The sequence below is a fragment of the Podarcis filfolensis genome, assembly GCF_964270895.1.
Source record: "Podarcis filfolensis genome assembly, chromosome: 1".
Taxonomy (NCBI): Eukaryota; Metazoa; Chordata; class Lepidosauria; order Squamata; family Lacertidae; genus Podarcis; species Podarcis filfolensis.
The window spans coordinates 6,852,794-6,873,054 of record NC_139604.1 but is presented as its reverse complement, the minus strand read 5'-3'; the positions used below and the strand labels follow the sequence as shown (position 1 = coordinate 6,873,054).

General features: G+C 43.8%; 1 protein-coding gene across 4 annotated transcripts in view; it reads right to left on the bottom strand.

Moving 5' to 3' along the window:
* The window catches only part of MLPH (melanophilin), a 76,666-nt gene that overhangs the window by 32,005 nt on the left and 24,400 nt on the right, over positions 1 to 20,261 (bottom strand). For all 4 annotated transcript variants that reach the window (XM_083629158.1, XM_083629159.1, XM_083629156.1 and 1 more), the window contains exons 4-9: positions 19,504 to 19,640; positions 15,274 to 15,312; positions 13,671 to 13,762; positions 12,627 to 12,746; positions 11,261 to 11,462; positions 6,564 to 6,727 (exon numbers count right to left, since the gene is read on the bottom strand). In XM_083629158.1, coding sequence (XP_083485284.1) covers positions 6,564 to 6,727; positions 11,261 to 11,462; positions 12,627 to 12,746; positions 13,671 to 13,762; positions 15,274 to 15,312; positions 19,504 to 19,640 — 754 coding nt within the window. The remainder of the gene's footprint in view (positions 1 to 6,563; positions 6,728 to 11,260; positions 11,463 to 12,626; positions 12,747 to 13,670; positions 13,763 to 15,273; positions 15,313 to 19,503; positions 19,641 to 20,261) is intronic.

Here is a 20,261-nt window from a genome sequence, read left to right as displayed (position 1 = left end):
AATGGTGCGCATGCACCATGTCTTGTGATCAATTATGTGGAGTGGGGCTTACCTCCCCCCCTTTTTAATCAAGTTGGCACCCCTGTAAGCATCTCCTAGCATCTTAATGACTAGTAAAGGTAAAGGGACCCCTGACCGTTAGGTCCAGTCGTGACCGACTCTGGGGTTGCGATGCTCATCTCGCTTTATTGGCTGAGGGAGCCAGCATACAGCTTCCAGGTCATGTGGCCAGCCTGACTAAGCCGCTTCTGGCAAACCAGAGCAGTGCACGGAAATGCCGTTTACCTTCCCGCCGGAGCGGTACCTATTTATCTACTTGCACTTCGAACTGCTAGGTTGGCATAAGCAAGGACCGAGCAATGGGAGCTCACCTTGTTGCGGGGATTCGAACTGCCGATCTTCTGATCAGCAAGTCCTAGGCTCTGTGGTTTAACCCACAGCGCCACCCGCTGTGATTAACAGATGCCTAAACCTGCTTGCCTGTGCATTGAGATCCACAGGAGAGGCGCCTCTCGCTGTTTTGCTGTGATTACACAAGAGATAGCTGACATCATCATTGTTTAGCTTTCATTACCAGCTACTCCTTCAGAGGTGGGTGTGGCTCCTAAATGTTTTTTGCACGAATGTGTTGTGATTCAGGTAATGGCTGTTTGCATTGTTAGATTGCATTGCAGTTTATTGTTTGAAAGTTGTTGCAAACCACTTCAAGGGCTATGCCGGGGAGCTGCGTAATAAGCGGGATAAAACTGTCAAATTCCAGAGTCTGCCATGTGAGTCCGTCGCAGCAAATATAGCAAAACGTCTTCTGTTGCAAAGGCTAAGGTTGGTACCTGGTTGGTGTCCCTTCACGGAATCCTAGAATCTTTGAGTTGGAGGGGACCCCAAAGGTCCTGTAGTCCAACCCCCGCCAATGCAAGAATCTCAGCTAAAGCATCCAGGACAGGTGGCCAGCCAAGCTCTGCTTAAAAGCCTCCAGGGACTGAAAGCCAAGGTGCATCCATCAGTGGAAGGGGGGAGGCCATTTTTGGTGACTGTTCCTCCACCTGCACCCCACTTTCCCATGAAATCTGCTGGACTGGAGCCCCCCCCCAGAGCAGACTGGGAGGAAGAGGCTATAACCACCCTAACAAATTTATTTAAAATTTCCTAGATTTAAGGGCCTACCTGAGGGTTGTTTAAGCATTACCCGAGAAGGTTGGTTAGTTAAAATTTAGGTTTGGCAAATATTTGTTGAGGCAATCTAAAGTAAGGCTGTTTCTCCTATTGCTGTTTAAATTTTATCAAAATTTATATCAAAATTTTGCCAGGCAACAAAACAAAAGGTACATCCCCAGTGAGCAATGACAGAAAATCAGATGAATTTTTCTTGTCTACACTGAAACACTTCAGAACTTTGAGTCTGATATTCTATTTTTCCCTTGGAGCAGAAACAAAATTTCAAACACAGTGGAATTTCCTGTAGCAATGAAATTCTATTCTGGAGTTGGCTCTAATTGAAACCATGCTTAGCCCCGCTCTTGGGCTCTGCTTCTACTTAAATCCTCCCATAGGTCAAAGGGACTGCACAGCTCTCCAGAGCGCAGAATTTGCCCCCGACTGTGAACATGGCAGGAATAATAGGGTTACACTCACCTTATCTCTTATATCACGGCCAAGACTAAGCCATTTAGGTAGCTAGGATAATTAGATTACCCCCTTAGCTCAGCACAATTCATTAGACCTCAGTATTTGAATCTCTGCAGCTAAAGAAAGCTTGGCTCTTTCCTAATAAATCCCAATTGTGAGGCTTAACGAGTTCATGACGAAAGCAGACTACAAACATTTGGAACTAAAGCACGGCATTTCTGACACATGTGCTATATCTGTATAAACGAGGCTGTATCCTCTCTGCTAAAACAATCTCAATGCTAAGAATCTTAATATCTCAGGGCAATGCTAATGCCAAAAACATTCCTCTTAAGATGTGTCCTGTTTAAAGGCTAACAATATATATGACAAAAATAACACCAAGTTAAGTTCAGCCTGGATAGCTCAGTTGGTTAGAGGGTGGTACTGATAACACCAAGGTTGCAGGTTTGATTCCTGCATGGGACTGCTGCCTATTCCTGCATTCCAGTTCTATGATCCTGTGAAAATGAAATTTGTTTACGTGCCTTGCATTTGCACATTGTGAATTCCTGCTGTAGTTTCTTGAAGAATTGTGTTTTTGTTGTTAAACCCAAACTAATAACAGCTTTAGCTATAATGTCAGTAATTCAGACCCAAATACCTCTTTTTAGGCACATCCAAGCACTGGGGCAAGCCTGGCTCAGGGCACGAGTCCCTTTCAAATGTCTCATTCTTTCCAAAAGGAGTTTTCCACATGGCATGGTGTGTGTGGCTTGAACATGAAGAAATAACGGCATGCTTTTCTGGGTCATGGCCAGAATTTGTATTTGAGGTGGTGCTGGTGGCGAGTATTCAAGAGAATACAAGAACCCTTTCCATAATTCAAATCCAGATCAACTGTGGGAGTCTAATCTAAAGCAGACAAGAAGCTGGCTAGCATCTGCTCTGGACTGAAAAATGTTTCGAGTTGTCATTGCTGGAAAGTGAAGTTGCAAGAAGGTACAGACATGAATCCTAGTATATGGGGAATATCCGTTGTGAAAGACTATTTGCTCTTTTCATAGGGAAACACTCTAATTGAGATATACAAAAGTACAAAATGAGCTTTTCAGTAACTGAGATTACTGATATAGTAGATACTTTGTTAAACCAATTTCAGACAAGAGAAGATCTAAGAGTTATGGAATAGAAGTAGTTTTCATTTGCTCTTTTTGTTTTGTTTTGTTACAAACACTAAATGCTTACTGTATCTGAGTATAATTAACTTTTTGCAGAATCAACATATGTTTTCCCAAGCAGCTCAAGGGTCTTGGGTAAACAGATAATAAATCTCATTTTACAGAGAAAAGTAACAACTCAGTTGCACCAGTCAGACTAGCAAGTGACAAGTCACTGTGACCTAGCTCTGCTTTGATTTGGATACTTGGAGGAAGCACTGAAGAGATCTTGATGCTTAGATGCCCCACTCCAAGATTTGTCCCTGATCCAAGAGCCCTGGTGAGATCAGTTTCAAGATGCCTAGTGTGGGGGAAGCCACTGGCAGCCAACAGAAAACCATAAAAGGCTGTGAAATTGATGGCTTTCAAAAGGTGGGAATGTCTGTAAAAATCAATGATGCCAAAAGAAAAGAAGAGCCAAATTGTTAGAGGAAAGATAAAATGCAGTGTGTTTCTCAGTAAGAAAAGGAACAAAGATGGAAGGGCCTGTTCCTCAGTATTAGTTACTTCAGTGGTAGACTATGAGAACTAGTTCTGGTACATGTTGCTGCTTCATTTCCAGGAAAGTAGAAGCAAAAATGGGCCATAACATCTCTGCTTCACAGATGAAAATATAGCTGAACAGGGCAAAACACAGCCCCAACTTCTGTGAATCTCCCCATCCCAATGCACTCTAAATCTGAGGTGGCTAAACCTGAGCCAAGGGTCTGGCCCAGCCAAGGACCTCCCTGATTTTGCTGGTGGTGGCAAAAATGAAAAAATAAAGTAGATGTGTCAGTATGGCAGGCAGAAAAAGCCCAGAGGCCAGATGGGGAACATCTCCCTCATCAGTTGAGTAGGGAGAGAGAATTGTTGCCAGAGCAGCTGAAGGTGGAGGGCTGGGTGAGGGGTGGGGTGGGGGAGAGAGAGTTGTGAGTAGACATAAGTATAATGGTTTAATTGACTCTGAAATTGAGGATGTCTGAATGTATCTTGCTAACACTGGCTGCATCCTGAGAGCTCTCTGAGCTCTAACTAGTTGATAATTAACTGAGGGTTTAACTCTGATGAAGGCATTCAGTTGCAAATTTGCCATCTTGGAAGAGTTGTGGCTATTTTTCTTTGTTTCCAGGCTCCATGGGAGAAGGAAGTGTAACAGGAGCTCAGGCTAATGGAACCTATGTGTGTGATAGAGAGCTATGTTTGTCAGCTCTGGTTATAAGTTATTTTATTTCTAAGAAGATGAACCTATGCCTTGGACGGGCAAATGTCTTGTGGTATTATGTAAATGTATCTTCCATGTTTTTTGTATCTGTTTTGAAGAAGTTCTGCTTAGTAAAGCTTTGAACAATATTTGTGGGTCTGGACAATGTTTTGTTCCAAAAGGAGTCAGGTTTTTATGCATCCAGTTGCTTCAAGCTGTGCAATATTAATATCTGCAGTAAGGTGACCACACCAAATGTCACCCCTGAGCCACCAGAGGGCTGTCCAATGATGAATGTGGCACTCAGTTCAAAAAAGGTAACCCACCAGCTCTAAATAGCAAAGGGGATCAGGATTGGGACCATGGCAAATTGGCAGTGGATTAATCCCACCATCGTCAAGACAACTCCCACTGGTATAATATTAACTGTTGGAGATGTGAGGTACTTTCCCTGGTCCTTGGCCCCAGAATTCAGTGCACACTGGGCTTAAAGTCCCAGGTGTCTTCACGGCTTTTCTGAACTCCAGATTCCAGTTCAGAACTTGGAAGCAATTGTGGATAAGCATTAAGATGTACACATTTAATGTGCAATCAAACAAATGAGTAAGAAACTATGCTGGAACTGGTCTCAAGTTTTCACAGTGTGAAACAGAATTGAATCTTAAGTAAATCTTTCATTGAGATTTGAATGTCTGAATGAATTGAATTGCTTGGTTGTAAACTGGAAAAACCAGTAGTGATGTATGGAAGTGAGAGCCGTACCATAAAGAAGGCTGATTGCCAAAGAATTGATGCTTTTGAATTATGGTGCTGGAGGAGATTCTTGGGAGTCCCATGGACTGCAAGAAGATCAAACCTATCCATTCTTAAGGAAATCAGCCCTGAGCGCTGACTGGAAGGACAGATCCTGAAGCTGAGGCTCCAATACTTTGGCCACCTCATGAGAAGAGAAGACTCCCTGGAAAAGATCCTGATGTTGGGAAAGATGGAGGGCACAAGGAGAAGGGGGTGACAGAGGACGAGATGGTTGGACAGTGTTCTCGAAGCTACCAACATGAGTTTGACCAAACTGCGAGAGAAGACAGCAGTGCCTGACCAGAGTCCATGGGGTCGCAAAGAGTCGGACATGACTAAATGACTAAACAACAACAACAATACTGGAAAAATAATTAAAAATTCACGGCCTCCAAAAACTTCAGCTATAAACAGTTGGATTCAAGGGGAAATGTTCTTGGAGGAGAGAATCTGGCTTCTCATGTCACTTGCAGACAAATAATTAAAGGACCCGGGTAGGCACTTTCAATGCTCTCAGTTGCGGGAGTGTAAATGATTTGGGGTTCTGCAGTTCACCCCATGCATCCAGTGGGCCAGATCCTTACCAAGAACTGCTGGGCCAAATTTGATAAATGGGAAGGGCCACTCACCTGTCAAAATCTCTGTTACTCAAAACTTAAAGGGGAACAGGGAGGAGGCTTGTAATTATTACTTTTTTTTACAAAAGACCAATGAATCTACTGGTCTGGAAAACCAGTGAAAGTAATTCCTTTTTAATCTTACCAAGCTATTTTTGGATAGATGGGGTAAAAACCTATTTCGCCCAAATTGTATAGCCATAGTTTTGGTTGTTGTTGTTTTTTAATCAGTGTATTTTTCTTAAAGTATTTCTCCTTCCAGTTTTCTGGAATGAGATAGAAAAGCTTTAAAAAGCCAATAAAAATAAGGAGAAAGAGAACTATACAATGGGGTGGAAGAACTGGGAAGCTTCAGATCAGTGGTCCCCCCGCCCTGCCCCATGGTCTACAGGAAGGGAAAAAGTCCATAAGATTCTTGGTCTTGTTGCAGAAACTTAGAACAACTCTAGAAAGAGATCAGTTAGATCATGAATGCTTTCTCTAAATTGTACTTCTCATCTCCAGTTTGGGTGACAATCAGAACCAAGGTGGGTAACCTCCTGTGGTTTCATTAAAAGTGGTGCTACATTTCTGCTTGCATTGATCCTGCAGGATTGATCCTGCAGGTAAGATTTCATTGCAGCATTGATCCTGCAGGTAAGATTTCAAGCAGTTTACAACTCATCAACAGAGGTTGCTCTGTTTTGTGCTCCAAAAGAAATCCATTGAATCCTAGGCATTTAAAACACATGCCTTGGAACCAAAATTCAACCAGTTAATGAACATAAAATGCAACAAGATTAACAGTGGGTGAATGGGATAGCTCTACAGCCTATAATTTCATGTCCATTTATGAATGTTTGAACATGGATAAGATGCTCTGTGAAAACCGTTTTAGACTCATCAAAGAGGAAGGGAAGTAAGTTTCCTTGTTTTGCAGCATGCTTTCTCTGAAACCTTGAACAGAAAAAATATAAAAACATTTCGTTGGGCAGGCATTTGACTCTTGCAATCTTGGGTTCTCTCTGTGTCAGTCAACCTTAGTCTCTAGTTTGCTCCTGGACGCAGATTCTTACTCTGAGCCAATAGTCACCCCTAAACCCCAGCTCTTGGCTTACTTCAGTGGCAGACGCTTCGAAGGAAGGTGTCGAATTCCTTATTTACCTGATTTCCAGATGGATTTACGTTCTCCTGGGATGAAGCTCGGCTCCTGCGTTTTGTGTGGTGGGGCTGATAGACAAGGGTCTTCTGCGCTCCCTCCATGTCTTCCTCAGAAGTGTCCAGATCAGCTGAGTACTGGGATGGATGCTGCTCGTTCCAGGGATGGCCTTTGGGAACAGAACAAGGCTGGGATTCAGAGGAATAGACTCAAAACTCAAATTTTGTGTTTCAGGGCAATCTGGGTGAGATTACTTTTTTAAAAAAAATAAATATTTATTAAATTTTCCAGTTTTATACAAACACAAAAAAAGAAAAAGAAAAATATTAAAAACAAATCAATTTCAACCACAGTTTTTCAATAGCATGTTTCTTTGACTTCCTCATACCTCCCCTTCTTGTTTTCTAGTTCAAATTGTTAATCCAGCAAATCCTAATCTCTTAACATTCCTTTTAACTAACACCTTATTCTCCAATCAACTTTTTAAATTTTATGACTTAAACAATTTTAATCCCAATTATTTTTATCATAACAGCTAGAGACCACATAAGTTTGATCCAGCATCTTTCAAAGTTCATTAATTTTATAGTATTTCTGTAAATAGTCCTTGAATTTCTTCCAATCTTCTTCTGCCGACTCTTCTCCCTGGTCGCGGATTCTGCCAGTCATTTCTGCTAGTCCCATACAGTCAATCAACTTCATCTGCCATTCTTCCAGAGTGGGTAGATCTTGCGTCTTCCAGTGCTTTGCTATTAGTATTCTTGCTGCCGTTGTAGCATACATAAAAAAAGTTCTGTCCTTCTTTGGCACCAAATGGCCAACTATGCCCAAGAGAAAAGCCTCTGGTTTCTTCAAGAAGGTATACTTAAATACCTTTTTCATTTCATTATAAATCATTTCCCAGAAGGCCTTAATCTTTGGGCACGTCCACCAAAGGTGAAAGAATGTACTTTCAACCTCCTTACATTTCCAACATTTATTATCGGGCAAATGATATATTTTTGCAAGCTTGACTGGGGTCATGTACCACCTGTATATCATTTTCATAATATTCTCTCTTAAGGCATTACATGCCGTAAATTTCATACCGGTGGTCCATAACTGTTCCCAGTCAGCAAACATAATGTTATGTCCAACATCTTGTGCCCATTTAATAATAGCTGACTTAACCGTTTCATCCTGTGTATTCCATTTCAGCAGCAAGTTATACATTTTTGACATGATCTAATCTGGGCGAGATTACTAATTTCTGAAACTTTCTGAAAGAAGTTTCAATTTATTCACTTTGGCCTCAGATATGTTTAAGAAGAAGAAGAAGAGTTTGGATTTGATATCCCGCCTTTCACTCCCTTTAAGGAGTCTCAAAGCGGCTAACATTCTCCTTTCCCTTCCTCCCCCACACAAACACTCTGTGAGGTGAGTGGGGCTGAGAGACTTCAGAGAAGTGTGACTGGCCCAAGGTCACCCAGCAGCTGCATGTAGAGGAGCAGAGACGCGAACCCGGTTCCCCAGATTACAAGACTACCGCTCTTAACCACTACACCACACTGGCTCTCAAAACAAAAACAGGGAACATAATAATAATAATAATAATAATAATAATAATAATAATAATAATAATAATTTATTATACCCTGCCCATCTGGCTGGGTTTTCCCAGCCTCTCTGGGTGGCTCCCAACAGAACTAAAAGCACAATAAAACATCAAACATTAAAAACTTCCCTAAACAAATCAAAAGCTGGAAGCAAATTAATTGCAAGGAATAGAATATTTCTATAGCCAGGTGCTTGTTGTTTGCCAGTTTTTAACCCAGAAAAATCAAAATATGTGAAAAGTGTGGCCATTATTTCAGGGGCAAACTAGATGAAAGATATGTGATCAGATTATCTATTTCTTTAAAAGTTTGCAAGAGTGAGGGGAGGCTTAACCCTGTCCCTGTGCTTTCCCACCTTCTTTGGCAATTTGACCTATTAAGAGAAAGTTACATGTACCCCAAAGGTTTCTCTCGTGGAGCAAAAAGCCACTTTGGGGATTGGGAGGGAGGGTAATGTTTATTGGGGAAACATTGCCCACCCACTGGGCAATGACTCCTCTCCATTCATTGCTTCCCAACACCCCATGCTAAGAGGCAGGACACCAGGCTCACAGAAACTCCCGCTGCCCTATGCAAAACTCTCCAAACACATCACACTCTAGGGGACCCTTCTCAAGTTTGCTTAGATCCTCTGCAACTACAAGGGGAAGGCTCTTGTCACCAGTTCTGGAGTTTTGTCCCCATATTTTCCACAGTAGCTCAGCCCTGGTTTGTTGCCGGCCTTTGAACTCTGAGCAGCATTACCTAACCAACAAATGAGGAACACACTGAGCAGCATTTGAGAGGCTGCAGGTGTCTAATCTCTGCACCATTCACTTTTCCGTTTTGTTACCTTGTTAAGAGAAACCACATTAGGGATAATTTAGTTTCCAATAATCACATTTTCCAGGTATTTATAGTAACTGTAAAGCACTGAACCCTGTGGCACAACAAAACCTTCTGAGAGTACCTGGACTGGGATCCATTTCCATAGACAATTTTACAATAAGTTCACTTAAAATGCAAAGCTCTGATGGGCAATGTGAGCCTAGGAAGAAGAGCTATCTGCGTCCTGCTGCGTGGCCAAAAGGCGTAAATCAACGTGCCATCCCCAAGTGCCAAGAAAGAAGGTCGTCCATCTTCCAGAACTGTGGGCTGTTGCCGATGGCTTGGGCTTATGCTTTTGGAGTGTCTGTGCGATGAATTCATTCCAACTATCCAATCCACTCCAGATCAAGAGCTTATTGTGTGGGCCAACTTGTCTTGTCTGTACCATTTATGACTGGGAGACTGAATTGAATGCACTGCTAAATGAGGGGTGTGTGTGTACAGTTTATAGACCTGCAACAATTGCTGGTGTGGCAGCCTCAAAGTTCTAGCCAGCCTTGAACCATGAGGGAGAGGGAGAGCGGGGTTTCAGGAGGGGGGGAGGACTTGGGGTCTCTTCCAACTGGGCTTGCATCCGCAGACGCAGGTTGCGTTCTGCTCAAGTTGTGAACGGGCCTCCGGAACGGATCCCGTTCACAACCAGAGGTACCACTGTACTTAGTGTATAAACTATCAGGGGCTTACCAATTCCCCTACAATTTATACTCCAAGTATCACTCCGTCTGTCATCGCTTCCTCTCCCCTCTGCAAAACAAAATACTACTCAACATTACATACATGCCAGGAAACTCATAGAACACGAAGAAGACGAAGAAGAAGAAGAAGAGGAGGAGGAGGAGGAGTTTGGATTTGATATCCCGCTTTATCACTACCCAAAGGAGTCTCAAAGCGGCTAACATTCTCCTTTTCCTTCCTCCCCCACAACAAACACTCTGTGAGGTGAGTGGGGCTGAGAGACTTCAGAGAAGTGTGACTAGCCCAAGGTCACCCAGTGGAGGAGGAGTGGGGAAGCAAACCCAGTTCACCAGATTACGAGTCTACCGCTCTTAACCACTACACCACTCTGGCTCATGGATCCTTCTTAGGATGGGCTTGGTGGTTTGCTTCTTCTTCTATTATTATTTTAAATTTATTATTAACATTTTAATTTAGGGAGAAGTGCTCCCCCAAGTGTTTGGGTGCCACACCCTTTTTTTGGGGAGGTCCCATTTCACTTGCAGACTGACAGGCCCTTAACCAGCCACTTTTGCTATTAGGAGGAATGATGTTAATTAAACAGCACCGGTGCTTAGGAAATATGATGCACGCTACCCAAAAGGAAGCTGCTCTTGTCCTATCAGTTTAGGAATTTTTTTTCATGAAGGGAATATTTCACCACGCAGTTCCCCACAGCCTGAAGTACGGACAGCACAGGGGCAGTTTTGGTCTGGGATGCGTGGCTTGTCCTTTATCCTGGGGGCCACCAACTTATCCCAGGCCTTGTGGCCCAGACACCTCCCTCTTCTTCGGCAAGCTCAGTGGCTGCTAGCACAGTAACAGTATAACCATTTCAAAATACAATTTTAAAAAGATTTTAAATTTTTATTTTTTAAAAAATCAAAAAACGAAGACCCCCCTCCCCAGTGTAAACACACAAATAATACAAATTTGTTTCTCTCACTCTGATAATTTCAAGTAATATCTGAAGCGTCTTCAGAAAGAGGCTTTAGTGAAACGTCTTTCCTTTTTATTTTAATATATTGATTATATATAATATTGGCAGGGTGAGGGTTCTTTTGTTTTTTCCACCATTTTGGCAGGGTGGCACTGAGGGTTTGCTGTTGCTAAGCTTCATTACAGAAATCATGTTTGACTCTTAGAGAACCATGTTCTTCCTGGTCTTCTAGTCAAATGTATTTATGGAAATGAGCATAAATCGTAACTACAGCAATGATCTGAAAATTCAAAAGAAGTTCACATAGTCCCTTGCAGCAGGGCTCATTTTTAATAACATATTAATGTGGTATTTGTTCCACTTTGGCAGGAAGGATTTGGCAAGAAAGACCCATGTTGCTCTGCAACCATTTGCTAGGGATATGCCTGGTCATCCTCTGTATCCTCTGAGACACGTGATTTTTGCATGTAAATTAGATTCACACTAAAAGACAGAAATCTACAAAAGGCTATACTTTTAATATTTTAGCTCTTCTTAAAATAAACAGTGCTGAGAAGGCATTTCCTCGGGTGTTTGGAGAACCTACCCGCCTTGGGAGTTCTCTCGAGGCTTTTAGGCTGTGAGTTGACGGTCAGCCGAACTTCGGTGCTGAACTCCTGTTCGGTGGCCGGCAGGTGCTGCCCCTGCTCCTGCAGGAGGTGGTGGAACGTGGCCGCCAGGTCGGCTTCGGCAATCATTGATTCCCTCTGGGAGGGGTCTTCCTTGGCACCGGGAAATCCCGCAAAGCTCTAAGAAGAAACAGTGCCCATCAGAGTCAACAAGGAGGCAGTTTGATCTCTCATTCTCCACATTGACAGGTAAGCGTCTGGAGGAGGGGCACTTCCTCAGTGTTGGTTATATATGTGGTGAATTGATACCACACCTGATTGAAATGATCTTTTTTTGCATGCACCCGCCCCCCAGTCACGATGGTGAGTGAGAAACTCTGAGAGGGCTTGCAGAGGAGGTGGTTTCCAATGCGCAACCACAGTCACTCTGGTAGCTGCCAAGAGGAAAAAGACTAATTCCCACTTCATGTCTCAAAGTTAAAGGTAAAGGGACCCCTGACCATTAGGTTGAGTAGCGGATGACTCTGGGGTTGTGGTGCTCATCTCGCTTTATTGGCCAAGGGAGCCGGCGTACAGCCTCCGGGTCATGTGGCCAGCAGGACTAAGCCACTTCTGGCGAACCAGAGCAGCGCATGGAAACACCGTTTACCTTCCCGCTGGAGCGGTACCTATTTATCTACTTGCACTTTGAGGTGGTTTCGAACTGCTAGGTTGGCAGGAGCAGGGACCAAGCAACGGGAGCTCACCCCATTGTGGGGATTCGAACTGCCGACCTTCTGATCGGCAAGCCCAAAAGGCTCAGTGGTTTAGAGCACAGCGCCACCCGCGTCCCAGTCTCAAAGTTGGGTGGCTGTTAAATGCATGAACAGTCTACACTGAAGTGTTCTTGAGTTAACATAAGGAGATCCTAAACAGCTTACCCAAAGCATGAATAGGACTGTATGAAGCTTTCTATGTAATACCTGATGTTTTACTGCCGTTGTGTTTCAAATAATTCCCCATGGGAAAAATTTAAACTCATATATATGTGTGTGTGATGGAAGTAATAATCTGTGGTGCTCCATCACTGAAGGCTGAGTCACATTTGCAACTGACTGCTTGATGCTACAGTCAGAAAGTGACAACAAACAAAAGCCTCCTGACATCTGAATCTGCTCTCTCACTTTCTAGCCTATTTCCAACTTGTAGCTTTCACTAATACATTTCACAGGGCAGACAAAAATGCTTATATGACAAGCTGGGCTAGCAAAGGTCAAGAAAATGAGAAGAATGAGGGAGGGGAGCAATTCTGAGGTGCCAAGGATGATGCAAGCGAGCAGGAAGGCATGCACACCCCCTTAATACCTGAAGACCTTCATTCCCAGGAGAGAGTTGCTCAGACTGCCGGCGAGATTGAGAAGAATATTCCGAGTCCATTTCAAAATCAAAGGGATGGACAGACAGCAGGCGCTTGGTCTTGCGCATCTTAGAAAGCACAGAGAGTTTAAGAAACCAGAGCCCATTGTAAATACAGTCGATAGTGAAATGTTTTCACAGGTCTCTTGGAAAGGTTAGTAACCACCTTGCTACTTTCCACGCAGTGCTCTGCAGGGGATTTTCCTCGCAGTTCCCTAGTTCTATGCCAGAGTTCAAGTCCACCCCTGCTGTTCTCTCCTAATGGGATGCTTTTCAGGTCAATAAAGAACAGGGGCAGCTGAGAGCTATTCCATATAGATTTATATAGAAAACATGCAAACACTCCTTTGAAAACAATTTACTTCCCCCAAAAGGGCAGAAATAAGTTCAGACAAAAACATTCAGATCCAGGATTCTGCACTCTGAATTTGGAATTTATTCAAATGTTGATTTCCTTATACATAGACTGAAATGCCAAAGCTGAAGTTAAAGATCTGAATCTGAGGATTTAACATTTCAGTGAGAATTTTTTCCTAACCTAAATAACAATTCTTGCTAAAATAAATCATTTATATGGGTGAGGCTATCCTACTGGGCTCATGTCTAGGTCCATGACTCAAGATCATTCAACTTTTATTGGCTAACAGTCGGTCATTCATTAATATACTTCAACAGCTTTTGCACACTCCATACAAATGGTTATAGAAGGGCAAAATGGTGGGTTTCCTTTTTTTACATTTTCAGTGGATGCAGAGGTATAATTTAGATTCTTCCTAGAGACTGAGAGAACATCACCCAGAAGCCAGCTTGAGGCACGAGGCCTCCAGTAAATGACTCCACAGGAAATGAGATTTATATCAGAAATCAAAAGCAGAAAGATCGCCTTTTCCCAAAGAAAAAGGAGTAATATCTTCATTCAGGAAGGCCCAGCGTGATATATAAATGAGCTCCCAGTGCTAACATGGAAGAAAGTCCATTCCCAGGTACCCTTACCCTTGCATAGCACTCTGCTTCTCCACCATCGATAGCATCTTCTGCCTCTCCCTCCTCACTGTCCTCATTCCCGCTGTAGAAGTGGCAGTCACCTGGGCAGCAAAGAGATGGGCCCTCAGGTCGGTCAAATCAGGCATGTGAGGTGCACTCAGGAAGTGGCTGTGGCTTAGGAGGAGAATGCATGCTTTACATTCAGAATGTGTCAGCCATCTCCACTAGAAAGGGTATTAGCAGGAAAGACACAGGAATATAGGGAATTGCCTTATACAGAGTCAGACCATTGGTCCAGCCATGGCAGCAGCTCAACATTTGAGAAGGCCTCTCTGCCAGTCCAGGAGCTGCTTGGCCCTGAACCTGGGATTGTCTGCATGCAAAGCAGATGCGCTTACAGCTGAGCTATGGCTCTCCTCCAAAGATGAGGAAAAGCTTCTGAGATTTTGGGAAAGGGTTGCATATTGAAGGAGGCACTAGTGGTTTGACTCAGCATAAGACCACCTCATTCTCATTTCTGATCAATGCTATTATAGATTTTTTTGAATGCACAGCATTTGTTTCAATCCTAGGCATTTCACTCAGATGTAAGTTCAATGGAGCTCACTTCCAAGTACCGTATTTTTCACTCCATAAGACACACTTTTTACTTCCTAAAAAGTAATGGGAAATGTCTGTGCATCCTATGGAGCGAATACATGGTCCCTGGAGCCGAATTGCGCAGGGGCAAAAAAGCAGATCATGCCTTTTTTTTTTTTGAAAGAGGGAAGTGGGTGTTGAAACAAAGCCCTGATTGTTTGCCGATTGGGGAGAGAGAAAAGGGACGCTAGAGATAAAGGAGGCTGGCTGGGAGGGGGGAGGTAAGGACAGCATACTTGCAAAGGGGGGAAACAGGAAGACTAAAGCAATAAGGAGAGAAATTAGAAGAAAAGGAGGAGCAAAAAAACTGCTCCAGCTAAGGAAAAGACACTAAGACAAACAAGAGGGAAGGGAGTGTTGAAAGGAAACAGCTGATTGGTGGGATCAGAGGAGAGATATGGGATGCTAGTGGAGGCTGCCTGGGAGGGGGGAGGTAAAAGCCCATGGATCCTCAGGATTTTTACATTGGGTCACCCCAAATTCACCATCAGATCACATAGCATGTCCATGGCTACAGTCTGCACCAAAAAAATCACGCACCCAGTGTTTCCTGGGGCTGCAATGGTGCAAAAATGTGGTTACAAAGCACATATCCACATGAATCCTCAGAATTGTTATGTTGGGTCACCACACATTCGCCATCAGATCACATGTCTGTGGCCACAGCATGAACCACAAAAATCATATAACCACTGTTTCGTTCAGAATATTTTTTTCTTGTTTTCCTCCTCTAAAAACTAGGTGCGTCTTATGGAGCGAAAAATATGGCAAGTGGCTCAGATTGTGGCCTGAATGTTTGCTGTTCCCATGTTATGGGGATGCCAAAGCCAGTTTAGCCCCCTTCCTCTGTCCTTGACAGACCATAGCTCCGTGGCAGAGCATCTGTTTTGCATGCAGGAGGTTCCAGGTTCAATCCTGAATCTCTTGGTGGGGCAGGGTGTATAGGTTTGTTTGTTTGTTTTAAGCCACTTACTGTTGATGTCTGGCAAGCTATAAACTCTGTCATGAAGACCTAGAATAAGAGGAAAATGCAACATAAATACATATTTTGCAGTAAGTCTGATGTAGGGCTGAATAACTATCCCTTTGAGCATGTATGTACAATTGGTAAAGACAATTAAAAATAGCATCTATTATCAGCCTGGAGCCCCAGCTTAGACTGAAAACCAACAAGCTTGTGGTCACATGCAACTTAGTTCCTGAGAAAATGCTGTATTGGCTTTGAGAGCAGCTACCTTTCGTAGGGATTATTCAGGTTTAGGTCAGCAATTCCTGTTAAGAAACTTGTGCCTGATTTCCACTTAAATTAACATCCACTGAGACATGTAATATGTATACAGGATAGATATATAGATATATATCTCCCCATAGGCTTTTCCTATAACCCGGTCTGCTAGCAAACACTTACAAAGATGTGGTGGAATAATAACTGGGGTCACCACAGTGCCAAAATGTGGAACATGACAAAGACATCTCCCCATCCTGCAACATCATGCTGTTCCCCTGGTCCTGGGTTGATGCTATGGCACCAGGACATCAGCATCAGGCTAGAAATGCAGCCCATGCCAAAATAGCATGGAGAACTGAGGGTGGTAATTTCAGCTCTACATGAAGCCATTTGTATGATTACAATAAAATGCACCTGATACGTTATAACCAACTTTTGCAACAGACCCATAACCAAGGGGGGAAACAGAGCAGTGTGGATTTCCCTGGTTTGCTTTGCAGAGGATTCTGCTGTCACTCTGTCAGCATGCCAAAATCAGAGGGTGATCTGCTAACCATCTTGATCTCTGCTTATTAATGATCCCAAACCCCAGACATCATCAGTCAAATGAAGGAGGATCTAGTGTAAATAACCCCATCCTTGGCATGATTTTGGTATGATTTTGTAGAAAACTAATGTGCTGTCATTTTAAAAGTGAACAGGGATACAAATTTTCCCAAAGATCCCATGCTGAAAACAAGGAAGACCCATAGAAACACCTTCTTCCTTAATGAACTCACTGAGCCAGAGGTTTCCAAATGTCACTTCTCATGGAGTGTGTTGTAAATGGCAGCTTGTCTTCACACGACAAACCTGCAAGGCTGCCCAAGACTGCCATCTATTGGCCAGGTACAATTCAGCAGGTATGAGCAATAGAAACAAAATGCATTATGCACACACATGCCCACACTTTCAGGCCTGATAATGTGCATGTCTTCCAATGTGAGTCCCACTGGGTTAAGATGTGCTCCAAAGTTAAGAGTGCCTTGGATTTCAGTTTCAGACATTAAACTTTTACAGATCTAATGAGGGTGGGGGAATTAACAAGCATGAGAGAAAGAATCTGAGATTCTCCTAAACGTATCATTATTGTTATGTTTGTAGGTTTCCAGAATTATTATTTTTTATGTTACTTTCAATAATGGTGTTCATTATATATTCCATATTTTATTCTAATTTGCTTTAGAGTTCTTGGATAAGCAAGGAGTCTACCTAAGTACACAGACAATATAGGTTCCAGTGATGCGTTTGGTAACACAAACTGTGAGGTCTTCATTACACAGTGGCTCCCAATGGGCTAGCCTACTGCATCAGTATTTGACAGACAGAAAAGGAAGATAGCGAGACAAATAGACAAAACAAGGCTTCCTAGCCGGAAGCAAATGTTTCAGCCATCAGAAAGCTTTGGCCATATTAGAGAATGCTTCACTGGAATGAACCCTGGAGGTCAATGTGTCCCAGGAAAGCCAGCAGCAAGTCATTATGTTCCAGCTGCAGAGCAGATCTATTGGACTGGCTTCAAGGAATTCTAAGCAGAAGGAAAATAACCATTAGCAGTCTTCCACAAGGCAGCCACACAGTGCTAAAAAGGTAGGGCCTATAGCTAATCTTGGGATGCGGGTGGCGCTGTGGGTTAAACCACTGAGCCTAGGACTTGCCGATCAGAAGGTCGGTGGTTTGAATCCCTGTGATGGGGTGAGCTCCCGTTGCTCGGTCCCTGCTCCTGCCAACCTAGCAGTTCGAAAGCACGTCAAAGTGCAAGTAGATAAATAGGTACCGCTCTGGCGGGAAGGTAAACGGTGTTTCCGTGCGCTGCTCTGGTTTGCCAGAAGCGGCTTAGTCCTGCTGGCCACATGACCCGGAAGCTGTCTGCAGACAAAGACCGGCTCCCTCGGCCAATAAAGCCAGATGAGCGCCGCAACCCCAGAGTCGGCCACGACTGGACCTAATGGTTAGGGGTCCCTTTACCTTTTTATAGCTATTCTTATACTTCTGCTTAAGCAAGAGGCTGCACAAACTTCCACATGAGCAGAATAACATATTGGGATCAGGTTTCACTTTTCTTGCGCAAGACTTAAGGATGAAATGTCCAGCCTTAAAGATGCAACACTGGCTCACTGGCTATATCTTAAGAAGGCAGGCCTGGAGGACAGTCAGTCAAACAAAGCTTGTCCACACTTCTGCTTGTCCCACCGCCAAATTAGAACCAAAGTCAATTGGTTTTTTTGTAGATTGATGTTCTGATTCAACAGTGAGCAGTGGCTTTTCCTGGGGAAAGTGGTGGGACAAAGCAAAAACCACTCAGACCTGTGCCTAGAAAGGAAGGGACAAGCAAAAGTGTGGATGAGCCCAGAGAGGCCTGTTTGGTCTGCATTTCTTCCACTGTCTCCCGAGACAGATGGATGCCAACAATAAGTGTGTTCTGAAGTATCTCCCTCACAGCTGAGGGCCAAATGAGGCAAGGTGGCAAATATCTGTGGTCAGACCTCCCATTTCTTTAAATTTTGGCAAATTGCAGTTTCATCCAGGGTTGGGGCAATCTGGACCTGCATCACAGCAATGGGAATTAGTGGCTCTCAACCCTTTGTCCTGTCCATTTCCCCAAATAATTCAGTCTGTGGTTGCCATTTGCTCTGTGAGGGAAAACATGCATGTAATGGTTGCTGTGCCATTTACGTTTTCCCCAAAATGGTGAACAGCAGCTTTATGGGAGGGCATTTTATACTACACTCGCTGGCAGGTGATGATACACATTCATTTCTTTGGTCCGATTGTTCTTGTCCATCATGACTTTTAGAAGCACACAAAAACATGCAAAGACTGTTCACTTGAAAACTGCAGAGAAATGAGCGTGTACACAACTTGACAACAATTGCTTGAAATAGTAGTAGAAGTAGCTGTTGTTACTAACATTATTTTGTTCATCTCCAGCCTTGTTTCTATAATGTCTTATTTGGACATTTTGTTTTACTTGGCCTGCAAAATTAAAACAGATCTGGGCAATCACCATTTTTTGTGTTTTCACAGATGGCAGCTGGGCCAGTCTTACGCATCTTGTTCCCTGTGGGAAACCTGATACCTGCGTTGCTCCTAAAGAGCTTCATTTGACTTTCGTCAACAGAGACCACCTTCAGATGCTCCAGGAAGATTTGCCATTGATCTCTCAATAGTTAATGTTAACGACACCCCTAAACACTAGATTGGTTGCTACCAGGAACTGTAATAAATGGTTCTGCCTTCAAAAATTGTTGCTGGATAAACTTTAAATCAACTGCAGTTAACTTCCAAGTGAGTGCCCCTAATTTTAGCATTAAGTGAAAGGGCAAACAGCTCATTGCAATTCACTTTTTCCAAACCGCTCACCAGTGGTGATTAATTTCTAAAAGCAAAGGTGCTGGGATTCAAGCCAGCTGCGAAACCACACTCTCTAACTTTGGAGCCATGTCACTCACTCCAAATGTGTGGGAACAGACTGTGGCTACTCAGATGTAATTTTTGTGATTTGTGGTGACAGTTAATTTGGTACCCAGTCTAAACCACAGAGCCTCTTGGGCTTGCCGATCAGAAGGTTGGTGGTTCGAATCCCCGCAATGGGGTGAGCTCCCGTTGCTCAGTCCCTGCTCCTGCCAACCTATCAGTTCGAAAGCACATCAAAGTGCAAGTAGAGAAATAAATACCGCTCCAGCGGGAAGGTAAACGGCGTTTCCGTGCACTGCTCTGGTTCGCCAGAAGCGGCTTAGTCCTGCTGGCCACATGACCCGGAAGCTGTACGTCGGCTCCCTCGGCCAATAAGGTGAGATGAGCGCCACAACCCCAGAGTCGGCCATGACTGGACCTCATGGTCAGGGGTCCCTTTACCTTTACTATTCTGTGGAACCTTCAGAGTGCTGTATAGAAAGAAACTGAGAGGAACCCCCCCCAGACCCCTGCCCATACCAAGCAAGGTAGGATTCATTTTCTGTCCATGGGTCATCCTTCCGTAGAGCGACCGCATCACCTTAGCACTTCCAAACCGCTTAAAACGAGATTTCACATGCTCATAATACCATTCCACAGATCCAGTCTTCACAATCCTGTCCAGCAGGAGAAGAGAGAAAAAAAGGCTTATGTACACAGGTACGATCCCAAACCTTCAATCAATTAAAACACACCTGCTGACTTTAGTGCCGTTTTGACTGCACCACACAAACACAAATCACACAAAAAGGTAACATTTCCATTGCCATGGAGCCAGATTAGCCCTGGCCTCTCCATCCACAAATTGACTGCTCCCTGGCAGGAGCAGCTGTTCATGTCCAGGGGCTCCTCTTCAGTTGTCTGTGCTCAGTGAGTGGCTGTTGGGGAACATGGCTAGCCCAGCCATGGATGCAGCCCAGCTCCTTATTCACAAGTGTCCTGCATAGATAACACAAGCCTGGGGATAAAACATTCTGAGGGAAGCAGGGAATTCAGCAACCAAGTTTGTGGAATGAGAGACAGAAAAGATTGGTGCTCGGCAACAAAAGATTCTTCTACTGCACTAGTTTGCTGCAAGTGCTCCACCTCCTTCCATGAACTTTTTCACTTGGGCAGCCTCCTTGTGCAACATGGTCTTACAAGCGCCAAAGGCTCCCTGCTATAGGAGTTCATGCTATAGGGTGATGTGAGGGACTGGGTGGGATCACCCAGTTCTTCTGTGCTCCCCCTCACACCAC